General features: G+C 33.4%; 2 protein-coding genes and 2 long non-coding RNA genes across 4 annotated transcripts; 1 reads left to right on the top strand and 3 right to left on the bottom strand.

The window, feature by feature from the left end:
• Positions 1-349: 349 nt before the first annotated feature.
• On the bottom strand, positions 350-13,583 carry LOC145331557 (uncharacterized). Its single transcript, XM_080176269.1, has 8 exons — positions 13,463-13,583; positions 13,102-13,170; positions 12,374-12,556; positions 2,943-3,064; positions 2,235-2,495; positions 1,751-1,857; positions 1,069-1,189; positions 350-492 (listed from the first exon to the last, which is right to left on the bottom strand). The coding sequence occupies exons 3-7, from the start codon at positions 12,551-12,553 to the stop codon at positions 1,101-1,103; spliced, it is 759 nt and encodes a 252-aa protein (XP_080032395.1). The 5' UTR covers positions 12,554-12,556; positions 13,102-13,170; positions 13,463-13,583; the 3' UTR covers positions 350-492; positions 1,069-1,100.
• LOC145331008 (uncharacterized) lies at positions 3,550-5,296 on the top strand. The gene is made up of 3 exons (XR_013883606.1): positions 3,550-3,774; positions 4,353-4,475; positions 5,157-5,296. It is a non-coding gene; the product is annotated as an uncharacterized LOC145331008 (long non-coding RNA).
• Positions 7,857-11,402, bottom strand: LOC145331610 (uncharacterized). Its single transcript, XR_013883804.1, has 3 exons — positions 10,522-11,402; positions 9,884-9,963; positions 7,857-9,246 (listed from the first exon to the last, which is right to left on the bottom strand). It is a non-coding gene; the product is annotated as an uncharacterized LOC145331610 (long non-coding RNA).
• Positions 13,513-15,413, bottom strand: LOC145331159 (putative Rho GTPase-activating protein CG5521). The gene is made up of 4 exons (XM_080175784.1): positions 15,286-15,413; positions 14,530-14,637; positions 13,965-13,985; positions 13,513-13,519 (listed from the first exon to the last, which is right to left on the bottom strand). Exons 1-4 carry the CDS (start codon positions 15,360-15,362, stop codon positions 13,513-13,515), a joined length of 213 nt encoding a protein of 70 aa, XP_080031910.1. The 5' UTR covers positions 15,363-15,413.
• Positions 15,414-16,466: the final 1,053 nt, after the last annotated feature.

The following is a 16,466-nucleotide window of genomic DNA, read 5'->3' as shown; positions in this document are numbered from 1 at the left end:
TTACCACAATTATCGGTAAAATTTTACCAGATTTCCGGTAAAATATTACCATTTTAGGACGCAAATTTATACCAGATTTTGACCAATTTTTACCACTTTTTTGGTAAAATCTTACCGCAAATTTCTGTAAGATTTTACCGAAAAAGTGGTAAAACTGTTCAACACCTGGTAATATTTTTGCCCTAAATTGGTAAAATTTTACCGGAAATAGGGTAAATATGGTAAAAATTGACCAAAAATTGTGGTAAAAACGGGTGGTAAAAATCACGAGAAAGTGGTAAAAAACGACTGACCTTAATTATAGAAAAACATCGCTTGTACATAAATCGCAAAAATAAAAAAAAAATTGTTTTCATTTTTATCTTTATTGATTGAAACAACACTTAAACATATTTTTCTTGATTCTACTGCTCTCTGGCCGAAAACTGTTGCGCAACCTCCTGGATTTGCTGGGCACCGGCCCCATTCGACCTCGTATCACTGATATTCAACCTGGAATAAAATTGCTCATTAGTTAATTAGATAATTACAGGGATATGAAGGGATAAGACAATGGCTGATAAATTGATGTTCATCTCTAATGATGATACACATCGTTACCCCTTCTGTAGATTACAATAAGTGATTGAAATGTTAGGACACTCAACTTAATGAACCAACCAATAAAAAATCAATAAAAGTACCCAAGGTTGTTAGGCCAAAGAATAAGAAAATGTTATTTGAAAACTTTGGGGGCTAGTGTAATTTACAGCCCAATGTCCCATCCCTCCCTACTAAATATCTAATCTATAATACAAAGTAGAACGATGTCTGTCCGTCTGTCCGTCCCAAAGATAAAGCCTATACTCGCTGTTTACGCAAATGTGTCAGAACTTCCCCCCCCCCCTTACTCTCACACCTAAATTTTTTCTTTTGAAAGCAAAAATAAAAGTGTGTAGGTTCGACTCCCCCTCTCCCCCCTCATTCATTTCCTACAGGCATCTTGACACGTGGCAAAAAAATCAGCAAACTTATCTAACTAAACATCTTTGAAAACGCAGAACGAGAAAAAATAAAGGGAAAGCTTACCTGGAAAACATAAGCAGTAACAACATCCGTGGCTAACAATTGAACAGGCTGGGGCCATAGTACTCGGCATTACTGATTATATGCTTCACGTGGCGTATGGAGTCGTGGAACGCGGGGTCCTAAGTTATGGAGGATTAAATGAAGGAAGGAAGTGGACTGTTTATTACACTAGTCCCCAAAGCTTTATTTTCTTCTTCGTTGCTTTAACAACTCTAGGGACTTTTATTGAATTTTGAATGGTTGATTAATCAAGTTAAGTGTCTAAAGCTTTCAACAACTAATTATACTCCACAGAAGGGGTAATTTTGTGTATCATCATTGCTGATGTACATCAATTTATCCGCCATTGTCTTGTCCCTTTAGATCCCTGTCCCAAACAAGTACTAATATTAGATAAATTTAGACCTAAACCCCAGGCAGGGAGGGTAAAATATGGTGTAAATATCATAATGGTATCCAAAGTTTCAGAAACAAGTTTACTTATTCGTCAACTCAAAAACTTTGAGTACCTAATTTTTATTAGGTAAATCTTGATTTAATTTCAATACTTTGTCTTTTGTCCTATCCCATAAGAACCATGTTTCCCGTTGTGTCTACAGAAACGTAAATTATTTTAGTACAATCTTTTTTTAAACTTAAACAATATTTTACTTCGTCTTAAATCATTTAATAACCCATTCCTGAATAGCCTTGGTCCCTGGTCCACGTCTACCCGGGGAGGGTGGAGGTCCCCTGCGTCCTGGAGAATAGTCACCTGGTGGCCCTTTGGATGGGGGTGGTGACATGTACCTTGAATATTCAGATTAGTTTATAATAAGTAAATGTTATGTCGTTATCTATTAAAAATAACATATATCATCAAAATTCTAAAAAATACCTATTAAAAATCAAATTAGGTAAAAAAACTAGGTACTTTATGTCATTATTGAGAGGAGACAATGAACTGTTAATTTCATCAGTCCCAAAAGTTTTATTATAACGTTTTCTTATTCATTGGCTTAGGTAACTACTTTGGGGAGTTAATTAAATTTTGATTTATTGTTTCAATAAGTTGAGTGTTCAAACGTTTTTTAACCACTAATTTCATGTATCATCGATGTTGATGTTCATCAGTTTATCGGCCATTGACTTATCCCTTTACATCCCTGATATAAATTTGATTTTACCTTGGGGGTGGCCGACCTCTTGGTTCAGGTGAGTAATCCCTGGGTGGTGGGCCCCTACCGGGAGGTCCCCTCCTGGGTGATGGGGAATATTCTCTGTGGTGGGGGGGAGGAGGTCCGCGGGGGGGTCCTCGTGGCGACATATCCCTCATTGGCGGTGGGGGGCCTCTGTAACGTTGTTGTGGAGGGGAGTAGTCGCCCCTGGGGTGTGCCTCCCTTGTGAAGTAATGTGAGGGGGGTCCGTAGCCATCTCTCCTTTCATACCTGAAAAAATAAAAATAATTTACTTAAAAAGTTAAAATTCATTAAAAAAAAGGTTTTTAAAATTTTTTGATTGGTAGAAAAGGGAAGAACTAATAAAAAAGAGCATATCTAGGTAGGAAAGTTATTGTAATTTTAGAAAATCTTTAATAAAGCAATAAAAGAGATGGTAGGCATTTAAAGTTAGCAAATTTGGAAATTACACTAATATATTTTGTTTATATACTAAATTGTTTAAAGTAAAAAGGTTCTTTGTCTTTAGCTTAAGATTTCGATAACTACTAAACCGATTGAGTTCTCCTTTATAGGTAGGAAAGCTTCTCATATGACACGGAATGGTTTTAGACTATATTTCTGTCCCCTATCTATCCTTTTTAATACAGAGCCCCTAAATGCTAGGGCCGCAGCCGCTAGCAATATCTAAACTAATCTTAAAATTTAAAATTTTACCTTGGTGGAGGGGATCTACCACCCCCTCTGCCACCACGTCCTCTGAAACCACCCCTGTCCCCTCCACGGCCTCTGCCTCTAAAGCCACCCTTATCACCTCCCCTTCCTCTAGAGCCACCTCTGTTATTTTTAAATGTTTTCATTTTGAAAAAAAAAATTCGATGATCTTTAGTAAGTATTTTGGAAGATTAAAGGGCGAATATAGGTTCGATATGATATGAGCTTATTTCAATCATGCAATTATATAGATTACAAATAACTTAAAGATATTGACATATTTAACTGTATAAGTCCGTATATAGCCAAAAACCGGGCCGATTCGTGGATATAATCACTTCATTTCGCGTAACCATTGTGGTTCCCTAAGAAATCCAAACACCATTGCATCACACCAGGATGCTGCGAATGTTGTATCTAAATACTATTGTTTGATTCTCGTCCCAATAAAGACAAAAGGATTTGGCGATGGGTTGTGTTCAATTTCTTTCTAGACAATATTCCCCAACAAGAATATTCAAAAATAATACTGATTTTTAAAAAAAAGTCTTGACAGGAGAAAATTTAAGATTTAATGTCTTCAAATACGCATTTTAAAGAATTACGTCATTGGTAATTTTCAGCAGACAAAAACAATTAACATATGTTTTTTATTTACATTTTTAAATCAATGAATTCCTTTCCTTCCAAGTTCAACGCAAAATGTATGATGTGTGTGTTTGTGTTTATATGTGTCTGACTCTGAAAGCCGAATTAGAATTTTATTGTTTACGTAAGTGCTAGCAAAATATTTAGTGCGACAACTGTAAGGAAAAATTAAGAAAAAACTACAAAGGTACATGCGATTTTTAGCGGTTTTTATTTATAAGCAAAAATATAAAAAAATAGGTGGGGGGGGGGGGCATTACCAACCATTTTTAATTTTAAATTCGGGGGATGAGAGTTAAACTTCTGTAGTAATTTTATAATTTTGTGCTTCGCTAATTTATATAATTTCCAGTATGGCTTCGAAACGATATCATCCAAAAAACTTTCCACGAATATTAAAATAAAGATCATTGGCCCCTCTGGGCTAACGTAACTTGTTTTAACCAAATGATTTTTCATTTGTATATCCGCAGAAAGCTGTTTATAATAAGATGGGATAATAGTTGTTTATAGCATCGTATTATAAACAGATTGGTACGAATTTTAAAAGGTACAATTATTAAAGATTAAAAACTATTTTATGTAGCCTCCTACCCTATAACCTAACCTATTTTTTTTTAAATTATTGTTCTCGGGGTGGAGTGGGTGGGGGAATACCAAAATTTTTAAAATGTCTTTATTTTCTATGACTACTGTACATCTGCTATAAAATTTCATCCTTATTATTGCTGCGCTTCTTATGGACCTAATCACCCTTATTATCAGGAAGATTGTAATGATGTAAGAGTTGGAGGTTCATTGGAAAGACAAGTCTGTGCTGAAGCTCGCCATGAAGGTGCTGGAAATTGAGAAGAATGGTTACCATGGATCCATGTCATCCTTGTCAAGGTATGTACAGTGGATGAGACAATGAAAAAACGCAGCTTTAGATTCTACCCAGTACCCGGTATAATTTAATCCCTTAATTTATTTTTTTTAAGTCTTTTCTCGTATTCATTCGAATCCGGTGGATAGGAACCGGTTCTCATCCATACGAAAAAACTATGTCTAGCATCGTATTATATCCAGCTTTCTACGAATATAAAAATGTACAATTATAAGATTAAAACAAGTTTTTTTAGCCCCGAGGTGCATTCTATATCAGCGGAAAGCCGTTTATAATACGCTGAAAGAAATAACTATTAAAATATTGCTAGAATCTGGAATCTGGAAACCGTCAAAAAATAAGAATCCGGAATCCGCGGGGAATCTGTTCTATTTTTGGACAGATTCTTACAAGAATCCGAATCCGGTCCAAAATTCTTAACCAAACAGGGGTAAGAGGTCCGACTTTTGTAGGGTTAAAAGACAGCTTTCCGTGGATAGTAATATAAAGAAAAAAACATAAAATCTTTTGCATTTTCAATGCATTGTTCCAAAGGCCCGCCCATAGTTATTAGTTATTTAAGGCCTCTAAGAATCAGCGAGTAGCTTTGAAAATAATATATAAATATTTTTCTGTTGATATAATCGATCCCAGGACTATTTTACCGTGAACTGCACCAATTCCATTACATTTATTTTGTTTAGATTGAGATGTTGCGAAGACAAGCTGTGACGTTACGTTAGCCAATCCTTGCCATCTCTAGTCTCTTCATACATCATCATATTCAATCTGCATTAAACAATTATAAATATGTATTTGCAATAAAATAATAATATAATACTAAGCTTGCTCTATTTATATGTGTCTACTCTATTACTAATGGTATGAAAGTCCACCTTTTCTTTTAGTTTCACTGATATTAGACAGAAACCAGTATCTCTGAACCAAATCTTGCTACTGAAGTGCATGATTAGGCCAAACAACCCTTTGATTGCACGACCTTTGAGAAGTATTTAGTGCATGGTAATGAGTTGCGCCTGTTTTGGGCAAGACATTCCCCATTCTCTAACTATTTATGTTGCACACCTGACATAGCAGCAGTAGGAACCATTTTTACGTCTTTAGTTATGACATGGTGTCCGGCTGAGATTCAAACCTATCACCTTCCTGACAACAAGCGAATGCAACACATGTTACGCAACAGTTGCGTGTTTTGATTATACAGAAACTTTGTTTACAGCATTATACCTTGATCATTATTCTAAAAACCAGTCCAGAATAGATCGGGATGAGAAACAACCACACTATGATAAAAAGTGTTCCTTTCCCTTAAATTATGTCTTGACCACCTTCTCTAATTAGTAAAAAAGAGGGTCTGTTTGTAATAACCAAAAGGTCTGATTTAAATTTACAGAGATTCTTGGGTGAAACCAATTTTAACACATGACCAAGTAAAGTTGGTCTCACAATTAATAATAAAATGTAGTTTTTAGGTATATAACGTATTTATCATTTTCAAGCAACATAACATTAATGTTTTTTTCCTAATTGAGGCTCATCTATTTTAAGCCGGTTGGTCAATCTGTAACAAATTCCTTTGATAGAAAAGGGGACTGTACACAAATGAGATTCACATTCTAAAAGAGAAAAGCTTTATTATTGAAAATCTTGGACAGACATATGGACAAAGATAACCCCTTAGCTATTTAATATTTGGTGTTGTATTAAATAGCTATTAATGCACAGTAATTTTATGTTTATGTAGAATGTTCAAGATTTTTATTTTAATATGTATGATATTTTTTCCAAAAGTTGAAATATATCATTTTAAAACGAAACATATGGACAAAGAAAATGAAAATCAGTAAAAGTAATATGGAGTAGCTTTGCATTTAATTAGTGTGATTGATGTTCTTAAGTAATCTTTTATTAAATACTCTAAGCATTGATTTTCACAATGTTTCACACTTCATTGCACTTCATGGAACTACCCCTTTAATATAAGCTTTATTCTTTATTTCTTTTTATAGTTTCAGATATTTAAATTGAGAGGCTTTATTATTGTGTAGACCTGTAGGTGCATGTATAGGAATGAGAAACAAACATGTAAAGAAAAAGTGGTGCTTTATCTAAAACTAGCGGCACTTTAAATGTTTTTTTTTTATATTTAAAATATGGCTATTTTTCGTTGAACTCTCTTTCTAAAATCGAGAAATTTAAAAAAAAATTAATTTCTCTAGAGAGGGTGGTGGTACCCTCCCCGAAAATAGTTATAAACCTTCCCCGGACATATGAGAATCTACCCTGTTAAGGAGAACCCGATCGGTTCAGCGGTTAGCGAGAACCTTCGGTACAAACATCTAATAACATACAAACATCCTGTTACTTTATTATAAGGATTAAGTTTTACCTCTGAAACTCTCCCTTCCCTTATATTCGTTTTCTTTCACAACAATCTTTGGCGAAATCAAGCATAACAAACACCCATGGCCAATTTAAGGAGAAAAATGTAAATTTTTCGGTTGATTGATATGAACAAGCATGTTCAAGGGGGGGGGGGGGGTTTGACACATTTGCGTAAACCTGGCACCTAGGCTTTATCTTTGGACTGAGAGGATAGAGTATTAATGATAAAATCCTTCTTATATGATGAATTTCACGAAGTTTTAAGATTTTTTGGAGCTCCAGGCCTCCAGGTGGTCTCTGTACAGGTAAAAATGAAAAAAAAAAAAAATTTTTAAGATACAAATCAACTTATAAAACAAAATATGCATCTTTTTTCTTCTAATATGTGAATAATATTAAAAAAGATGCATATTTTGTTTTATAAGTTGACCTGTAACTTAAAAAAAAATTTTTTTTTCTTTTTTACCTGTACAGAGACCACCTGGAGGTCTAGAGCTCCGGAACCTGGAGGCCTATCCAAAAAATCTTAAAACTTCGTGAAATTCATCATATAAGAATGATTTTATCACTAATAACCTATCCTCTCAGTTCAAAGATAAAGCCTAGGTGCCAGGTTTACGCAAATGTGTCAAAACTTCCCCCCCCCCCCTTATTTAAGATATCAAAAATGATAATTTTTAATAAGGTGATAGGTTTGAATATCGAATTAAAGATGTTAAAATAGTTCTCACTGCTGTACTGTATCAGGTGGGAGACACAACAAATAAAAAAGCAGTCCGACCGTAATGGATGTATTAGTTAGTTATGTTCCTTTATGATGGGAATGTTAACAGGAATGAGAATTTTCAGCAATCTATCTTTAAGCAGGAGCCGAAAAATCACGTTTTCTAAAAAAACTTTCATATGGACAGACTGACATTTCAAATTTTAGAGTAGCTACGCTATTACGAAGAACACCTTCCCCCTTTAAGTAAAATAAGACACACCAACTACAAAAGTTTTAAAATGTTTAGCATTTATTAGTTAATTTAATACCATAACATAACAATAACAAATATCATGTGTACTAAAGTTTTAATTTGACAAAAATATTATAAAAGTATAACAATGTAAAAGGCAAATTGCTTCGCCCCTAGATGCATATTCATCACATTTAAAGAAGGGGAGGGTCAGGTTTTTCAATCACCATAAATCATTTTTGAAGGAAACAAAAATTTGCGGAGAATATTTATTCTAGAACCCAGCAATCTGTTGTTGGGTGGTGGCAAAATTCTCAATATAGAAAGAACAAGGATGACAACATCCATAAAAGCTAAGCTCTGAAACCGTAGTACAAAAGGTCATTGACTCATGTAGAGAGTCAGTACTGAATAATTAGAATATAAATGGATAAGAGTCGAAGCAAAATTATAAGTAAAGGGGGGGGGGGTGTGGTGACTAATCACACGACAAACCAGCAATTTTATTTTGGGTGCTACTCCCTTAGTTTAGAGAATTGGGTAAAATTTTTTTGGTTGTGTCACTAATTACCACAAGTTTTGGTATCCCGCCGTTATCCACCGCCAAAAAAATAACATTGGTTTAAAAATTGCCTAATTTGGCGAGAAATGCAATAAAAAAAATTTTTGGGTGGTGGCGGAAAATGGCGGCGAAAGGCAGGAGTGGTGGTCAGACCGCCGTTTTTTTAAAAGATACCATAACTTGGGGTAATAAGTGACACAACCAAAAAGATTTTACCCAAATATCTCTAAAACTAAGGGAACTTAGCACCCAAAATAAAATTGCTGGTATGTCGTGTGACGAGTCACCACATTCCCTCCCCCCCTTTGTTGAAAAATTGCTTGATGCAGGATAATGTTTGAGGACATACTTACATTTTAAGGACTTGATTATAGAGTTGCTTCGCTTATAATATTGTACTTTATTGTCCAAGGAATCAGTAAACCAATAGTCAGATCAATTGGATAATTACTAATTAGGTCAAATAAAATTTTTTTGTTAAAAAAGTGAAAAAATGTTGAAAATGGACTTATGGACATTCTGGTAACGATTAAAGAGTTGCTACGCTTTTTAAATTCTACCTAACTGCTAAAGGGATCAACCATACAAAATTTTAAATCGATAGGACAATTATAACTTGCCTAAATTAACGAAAAAGCTATCCGTCACGGACGGACAGACCGACCCTAATTATAGAAAAGCTTTGTTTTTAAAAAAAACCTGTGGAGTGAGAATTTCTACCCTAATTTTACTATTTTTATCTTTATACAAAAGTAACAGGATCTGTGTCTGTATGTTTGTCTGCTAGGATCTCGTAAACTTCTTTACCAATTATAGTTCAACTTTCAGTGACACAGTTGCAAGAAATAGTCTGTCTTCATGGTATTCCTGAAAAATATAAAATTCTTCATAATAAAAAAATGCACGTTTTTTTTTAAAGGGCTTGATACCCGCCTTAAACCAAAATTGAGTGAAGTATAATACAGGCAACATGGTGGTGTTAGTTTATTGTCAGAGGGGTGGATTCACCTTCCTATATGTCCAACCTCTCCCACACATACTAAAGAGTCAAATTAGCACCAATTAATTTTCAAAATTATCTCTAATTCTTGAAATTACAAGCAAAAATATTTTTTTCCTTCTTCCATAAATTGAAGTGAAAGTAACGTTTTTCTATAGTGAGGCTTTACTATACTCATGATCTGATTGTACATTCGGACGTAACAATTAGCTATTTTTGCTAATTTAGGATGGTTAACATTGTGCTATTGATTTTAAACTTTTTTAAAACATAGCAAATCTAATATTGATAACAAAAAATCCTAGGTTAATTTTAGAGCAATGATTGCTAGAACAAAAAGGTACTATATTTAAAGCAAAGCATCTCTTCAATCAAGTCCTAAAATTCAAATATGTCCTATAACATAATCCTTTTGTGTATTTACACAGTTTTGCTAGTTATTGGTATCCTGCCAGTCAAAGTCAGAGACATTTATTCATCTCTTATTAAAAGTAAGAAGTATACCTGAGATTATATTATTCCAAGTTAATATTCTTGGTAATTTGCAAAGGTGGTATTTAAATACATCAGCATCGACATGTAACCTTTAAAAAAATTTTTTTTTTTATTACAATAAACTGTTTCCAGGGTATATTTTCAACCGGTGAAACTTAAAAGTTAAGCACGTATTGTAATATGGAAACTAAATCTTTAAATGAAATAGTAAAATAAACAAGTATGAAAACATCCATAAGTAGAGAAGGACAAACATATTAAAAGATTTCAACTAATAACAAAATAAGTTCACCAAAATTATGCCATAGCAAGAAAAAAAGGGACAGTATATATTAAAATCAAAAGAATATCATGAAATCTTTAAAAAATAAGGTTTATGTCTGTGAAAAGACTATAATTGCATGTCATAAATCTTCACTGAAAATTTCAGCTGTCTATCAATCACAAGACCTTTAAAAAACCTTATAATTCATGACCAATAGACAGAAAGGCAAAAAAATGACTAGATGTGCCTTTGTCATACATAGGAATAGCTGTATATCTTCATTAGCAGCCGAGAAAATCAAATTTACCCCATTACGTCTCAGACGAACATAGTGAATTTTAGAGTAGCTTCGCTACTAAAAAAAATCCTCCCTTATTATTACCTGTATTTATATGTAAATTGTTGAACTTTATTTTTAAGGTTTTTTAGACTTCAACAACTTGAAACATTTTCACCTGAAATAAAAAAAAATATTCTTTAATTAAGTTTTAAACACTTGAGGTCTAAGCCAACTTCAATATCTGAATAATATTTAAAGTAAACATCTTTTCAGTGGCGTGCACAGCATTTGTCGTTCATTTTAAACCAAAATCGAGCAGTGGGTGTTTTACTGACAAGAGGATGAAAATTCTAGAAAAAATATTAAGTTGGGAAAATATACTGAAACAAGGATGACAACATCCATAAAAGAGAAGCACTGAAACGGTAGGACAAACGGACATTTACACCTGTATAGTGTTAGAACTAAATAATCAATAAATATAAATGTATTAGATTCGAAGCAAAATTGTAAGTAAATTTGTTGAAAAACTGCTTGATAGAGGTGAATGATTATGGACATACTTACATTTTAGGACTTGATTATAGAGTTGCCTCGCTTATAACATTATACTTTGTTGTCCCAGGAATCAATATACCAAAAATCAGATCAATCGGATGATTAGATCACATAAAAATTTGTTGTTAAAAAAGTAAAAAAAATCTACATGTTTAAAATGGACGTACGGACATTCTGGTAATGCGTATAGAGTTGCTATGCTTTCTAAATCGTACCTTAATACTATAGGAATCTCCATGTAAAGTTTGAAATTGATATGACAATTTTAACATGCCTAAATTAACGAAAAGAGCCATCTGTCTGTAACGGACGTACGGACGTATGGACGGACGGACTGACCCTAATTCTAAAAAAGCTTCGCTTTTAAAAAGTATAAGCATAAGATTAGAACAAAATTATCAAAAGTGCAAGAACGACGATACAAATATCTAAGGTATTTGGGGGGGGGGGGGGGGGTTAAGAGGAGTAGCAAGAAATTAGATAAATTAGACAGGGAGAGGTTAATCAAATAAGAAAAAGGGGATGTTGAAGTGGTAAAGCTCCTTACACCACAATACCCGTAAAATTAATTGCAACTTCAAAATGAGGTAAATAGAAATATGAAGTTAATAAAAACAAAGCTACTATTCCAAACGAAATAATGAAAGCATAACAGCAGTATATTTACAATACAATATACAATAATAAAGAATAAATAATTTTCAAAATAACTGTTGAATATCCTGCCGCAACCAGTTGTTATGAAATACTACGTTACAGAGAGTCGCTATGGTTTGTTTGTTATTGAAATCAGCTGACATATACGCACAGGGGTAAATAATTGCATTAAAAATACGTTTAGTAATGAATATTTATCCAAGTTTTTACGCGGTGGAATGTGTGACGTGTCTATGACGTCACACCTCTTGACGATTTTTTGTTATTTGATTATTTACTTATAAAATTAACCGAATTAATATTTTTATGATCTTAAAAGATGCATGCAAATGTATTAAGTAAATGAACATAAGAAAAATAGTCAAAAAAAGGTCTTGTAAAGGGCTAAAATAAACGATTTTGTTGGCAATCTCATTTCTTATATGTTGAAGCAAACCAGAAAATTGAAAATTCTACTAAAGGATTTTTTTGAATTTTAAAATTTGGTATAGATATTCTAAAAGTATGTAATGGCACCTTTCATATAAGCTCATATCATATCCAACCTATATTCGCCCTTTAATTTTAAATTTTTTTATCTTAGGTACTGCTGTTTTATTAGCGCAGCAACTTTATAACAAAACTGTACGTCAGTCCATGGCGAAATTACAAAAAATGCATTGCTTTTAAACGTTACATTTCATAAATAAGCCTACCTAAAGATTTTCTAACTTTTACTTTTTAAAACAAAAACTTTCCTAGAGTAATGTGGGGGGCTGCGTCTTTCATACCTATCCCCGCCCCCACCCCGGCCTCTACCTCTGTAAGAACTGCGCCCCCTATCACCTCCGCGTCCTCTATCACCGCCTCCACGTCCCCTGCCTCGTCCCCGGGATATTTCCACTCTCAGCCGTTCACCGGCATATAATGTACCGTTCATTTCCTTAAAAAATAAAGTGAAGTGAAAATAACTTCAAGACCTGAAGTTTGTTTAATAACAATAAGGTAAAAATAAATCAAAACAATTCCCTATAACTTAAAAATACCTCCTACCCTTGTGGAATATTCTAAACCCTTCTTGATCTCCCTAAACCTAACTAAAAGCAGTAGTGAAAGTTTCAAACAAAAAATGATAAATAGAGGATTATTTGGGTCCTCATGAAAACGATAATTTATTCCGTATCTAACCTCTATTAATGGGAGTTAAAAGTTTCTTATCGTATTGTGTACAACACTCAGCGATTTTCCGCGGAGAGTAAAAATAAAAGGGTTCCAGTTTTGTTGGCTCTAGGGTCAGACCAAGAAAATTAATTAGGCCAGGAATTAATTCTGTTATCTATATTTCGTATAAAATCATCTTCAATTCGATTCGATATGTATGTTGCTTTTCTGTGTGGCTCAGAACCGGCTCTAATCTAACGTAAATTAATCGGATTTGGAGCCAAAGTGTAAGAAGATTGGGTACCCAAAGTATCAAAAGAATGGTACCTGAACTGCTTTGTCAGCTCCGTCGGGATGATTAAAAGTTATAAAACCATAACCTTCACCAATAAATACCTACAAAAATACTTTTATCAACGTCGAAGTTATTAAACATTAAATTTTTGGCATTATAATGAAATGTTATTGAATTTAAAAATAGTAATATCAATAAAACTAGGTACAGAGACCACATACATTTATTAGAATGGTGTCAGCTTTCAAGTAATGAAAAGGTGAAGGCAAGCCTTGACTTTTAAGGGGGTGGCAACACCCAGCCATTTTGTTGTAAAGAAACCAAAATATTGTTTGTATTATTATACAGATCTACAAAGATAAATATAAGCTGCGAAACTTTTCTGTAACTTACTTCTTCAACTGCCCCCTATGTTTCAAATGCTGATCTGAGGTCTTGTTTCTTTACAATCTAAATAAAAGAATTTGTTATAATCAAAAACTATAGGTATGAAACTAAAAAATACGACAAAAGTAGAAACCTTATACTTTTTAGCTAGACCAAAATAATCAGTAGGTAACAAGTTTGAAATAGATAGGACAATTCCTACATGCTTGAATTAATGATAATAGCTATGAGTTTCGTCCATACAGACCGGCCATCCAACACTAATTATAGAAAAGCTTCGCGTTTACAAAAAACATAATTCCCTTCCACAAAATAACAATGATAACGTTTATGAGAGTAAAGCTCTCAAATAAGACAGTGGGACAAACAGAATTTTGTTGGTAAAACTTCAAGGATTTAAAGGGATAAGGCAATCCCCGATAAATTGATCCACATCACCAATGATTATTAACAAAATTACATCTTTATAATAATAATTTTTTTTTCAATTTTTTTCAATTTTGTAAACCTTCCTCCAAGGGTGTCCTCCCTGATAAGCATAGATAACTATTAACTAAAGATCCAAGAACAAATTAAATATAAATAGGCTATTTTTATTTAAGTGTGTAGGTAGGTATAAAGTATACTTTTTATCTAAAAATGGTATTTTTGTCTCTGATTTTATTTATCGCGTCGTATTATAGACAGCTTTCCGCGACTGGTAAAATGAGAAATTTTCAGATCAATAGCAATTTTGTTAGCCCCGAGGGGCCAAAGGACTGGCCTAACAAAGCTGGTATTGATAATATAATTTCTAGACTATTGTTCATAGAAAATTGTCTGTAATACGTAATTTTTCAGTATGGCCCAGAACCATTTTTAATCCAGGGGATATTTATCGGTTTCAAAGCCATACTGGAAACTCTTTGTTTAGGTCAAAACTACATTAATATCAATTTTTCTTTATTTTAGATTTAGTGTGCTGACTAAACAAACTAATTTCATTACTTCTTCTTTACAAGCAAAATGCTAGTGAATTTGTTCTTAAATACTTAAAGAAAATCGTAACTTCTCTATAATAATTATCTATGTGCCTGCGTCTTGGTGGTGTTTCTGTGAGGGTGAGTTGAGTTATCTGCAGCAAGATAAAGAGTAACTGCTCCCATGTTCGCCCGTCCATCTTTACATTCATTACCATAAACCTGACCAAAATAAAATTATTGTTAGATTAGGAATATCTATTTCTTAAATAAAATTAACAGGATGTCTTTCTGTACCATGTGAAAAAGTTTAATTTTAGCTATAATGGGAGAAAAAATCGGCGTTATCCTCTTAGAAATTTTTTTTTCAATTTTTTTCAATTTTGTACCCCCCCCCCCCCCCCCCCGGCCCCCCCCCCCCGACTACCGACGAACAACTATTTTAGGTTAGGTTAGGTTTTAGGCTAGGGAGCCGAGCGCTGCGGCTAGGCAGGCAAGTGGGCCGAGCGCTGCGGCTAGGCAGGCAAGGGGGCAGAGCGCTGCGGCTAGGCAGGCTAGGGAGCCGAGCGCTGCGGCCAGAGTTCATAGTTCGCTGTCGGGGGGGGGGGGGGGGGGTACTCAAATTTTCAATATTGAAAAAAAAATTTCTAAGAGGATAATACCAAAAAATCAATTTAATGGACATTTTATATAATACGGAAAATTTCTTCCTTTCCCTGTACCTTATAAAAATCGTCGGAAAAAGCCGTTTTTTAAGCAAACAAAAGCGCGTTTTGCTCTATCTGTGAGATATTATGAATAAGATAATGTTAAGATTTGATATTAAGATGAGAAAAATTTACGTTCACAGTCCCTTTAAAGACACAATACCTGTAATAATAATGTACAAACTTTTCAACCACTAATAATACCCTGGCCTTTCTAATTATAAGCCTAGGCAGAGCCATGCTGGTGATGCTAGCTCAAGCGTGGACCGTGGTTTCTGTAGAACTGTACTTCTGAAGCCAATACAGGGTTACGAAAGTTTAAATTGATGTTTTTTTTTTAATGTTAATATTAAATGTAATATAGTTTTGTAATGACATATAAAATATATATTCGATAGAATATAAAAAAATATAGTGCATTCAATATTAAAAAAAAATATTTAAATATATATATAGTTGTTAACCATATATGAACATATATGAATCTATTTCCGGCCGGGTTCTTAAAAGATATTGCCGCGTTTTTTCGACATTTTTTACGCTATGAATAACAAGCGCGACATTCGCGAAATCTAAAAGAGTATACAATGATTTATTTAATTATTTCGCTTTTGATGGTACGGCCTTCATAGAAAAAAAAGATTATCTTCAATCCATTTTTGCTGCATATTAATTAATGCATCTTTTTAGAGCTGTGTTAGACATTAGAAAAATTGCTAAAAAAATAATTTAAAATTCAGTATTTTTATGTTATATACTCTGTTTGAAATTCTATCGTCAACGTTCAATCAATCAATGTCTAAAAAACGCCGAAAAAATGTGGCATTCATCTTTTAAAAACCCATCTCGGTGGTATTTCCGGTTGGCAAAGACAACATAAATATAGAAATCATGAAACATTGTTGTTCCACAATTTTGCCACATTTTTAAACATCTTGCTTAAAAAAAATCTTCCAAACAAATTGTAAATTCTACAAATTTAAATATTTAGAGAAAATTGAGTAGTAATTTACTTCTTGATTCAAAATATTTGATTAAATTGAATCAAAACTAATAATTATTTTTGGCACTCTATATTCAAAAAATCATAAGCTTATCAATAGTGCGCATGCGCGCACAGAGGTGCCATAAATTTCAAAACTTAAAAATATAAGTTTTGTAGCGAAATTACTCTATAATTCGAAATCTCTGTCTTTCTTTTAGAAACATTCAGGGGAATATACGAAAGCTTATATTTATATTAAAGATGAAAAATCGATAAATTCAAATGCACACGGCACATCTGCGTAAACACACACACCTGGATTTTTTTTCTTTTAATTTTAATTCGTATGAAGCTAGCTC

Source organism: Acartia tonsa, chromosome 11, assembly GCF_053477335.1.
Source record: "Acartia tonsa isolate MP-2025a chromosome 11, ASM5347733v1, whole genome shotgun sequence".
In the NCBI taxonomy this organism is placed as follows: domain Eukaryota; kingdom Metazoa; phylum Arthropoda; class Copepoda; order Calanoida; family Acartiidae; genus Acartia; species Acartia tonsa.
This window is presented reverse-complemented; position numbering and strand designations above follow the sequence as displayed.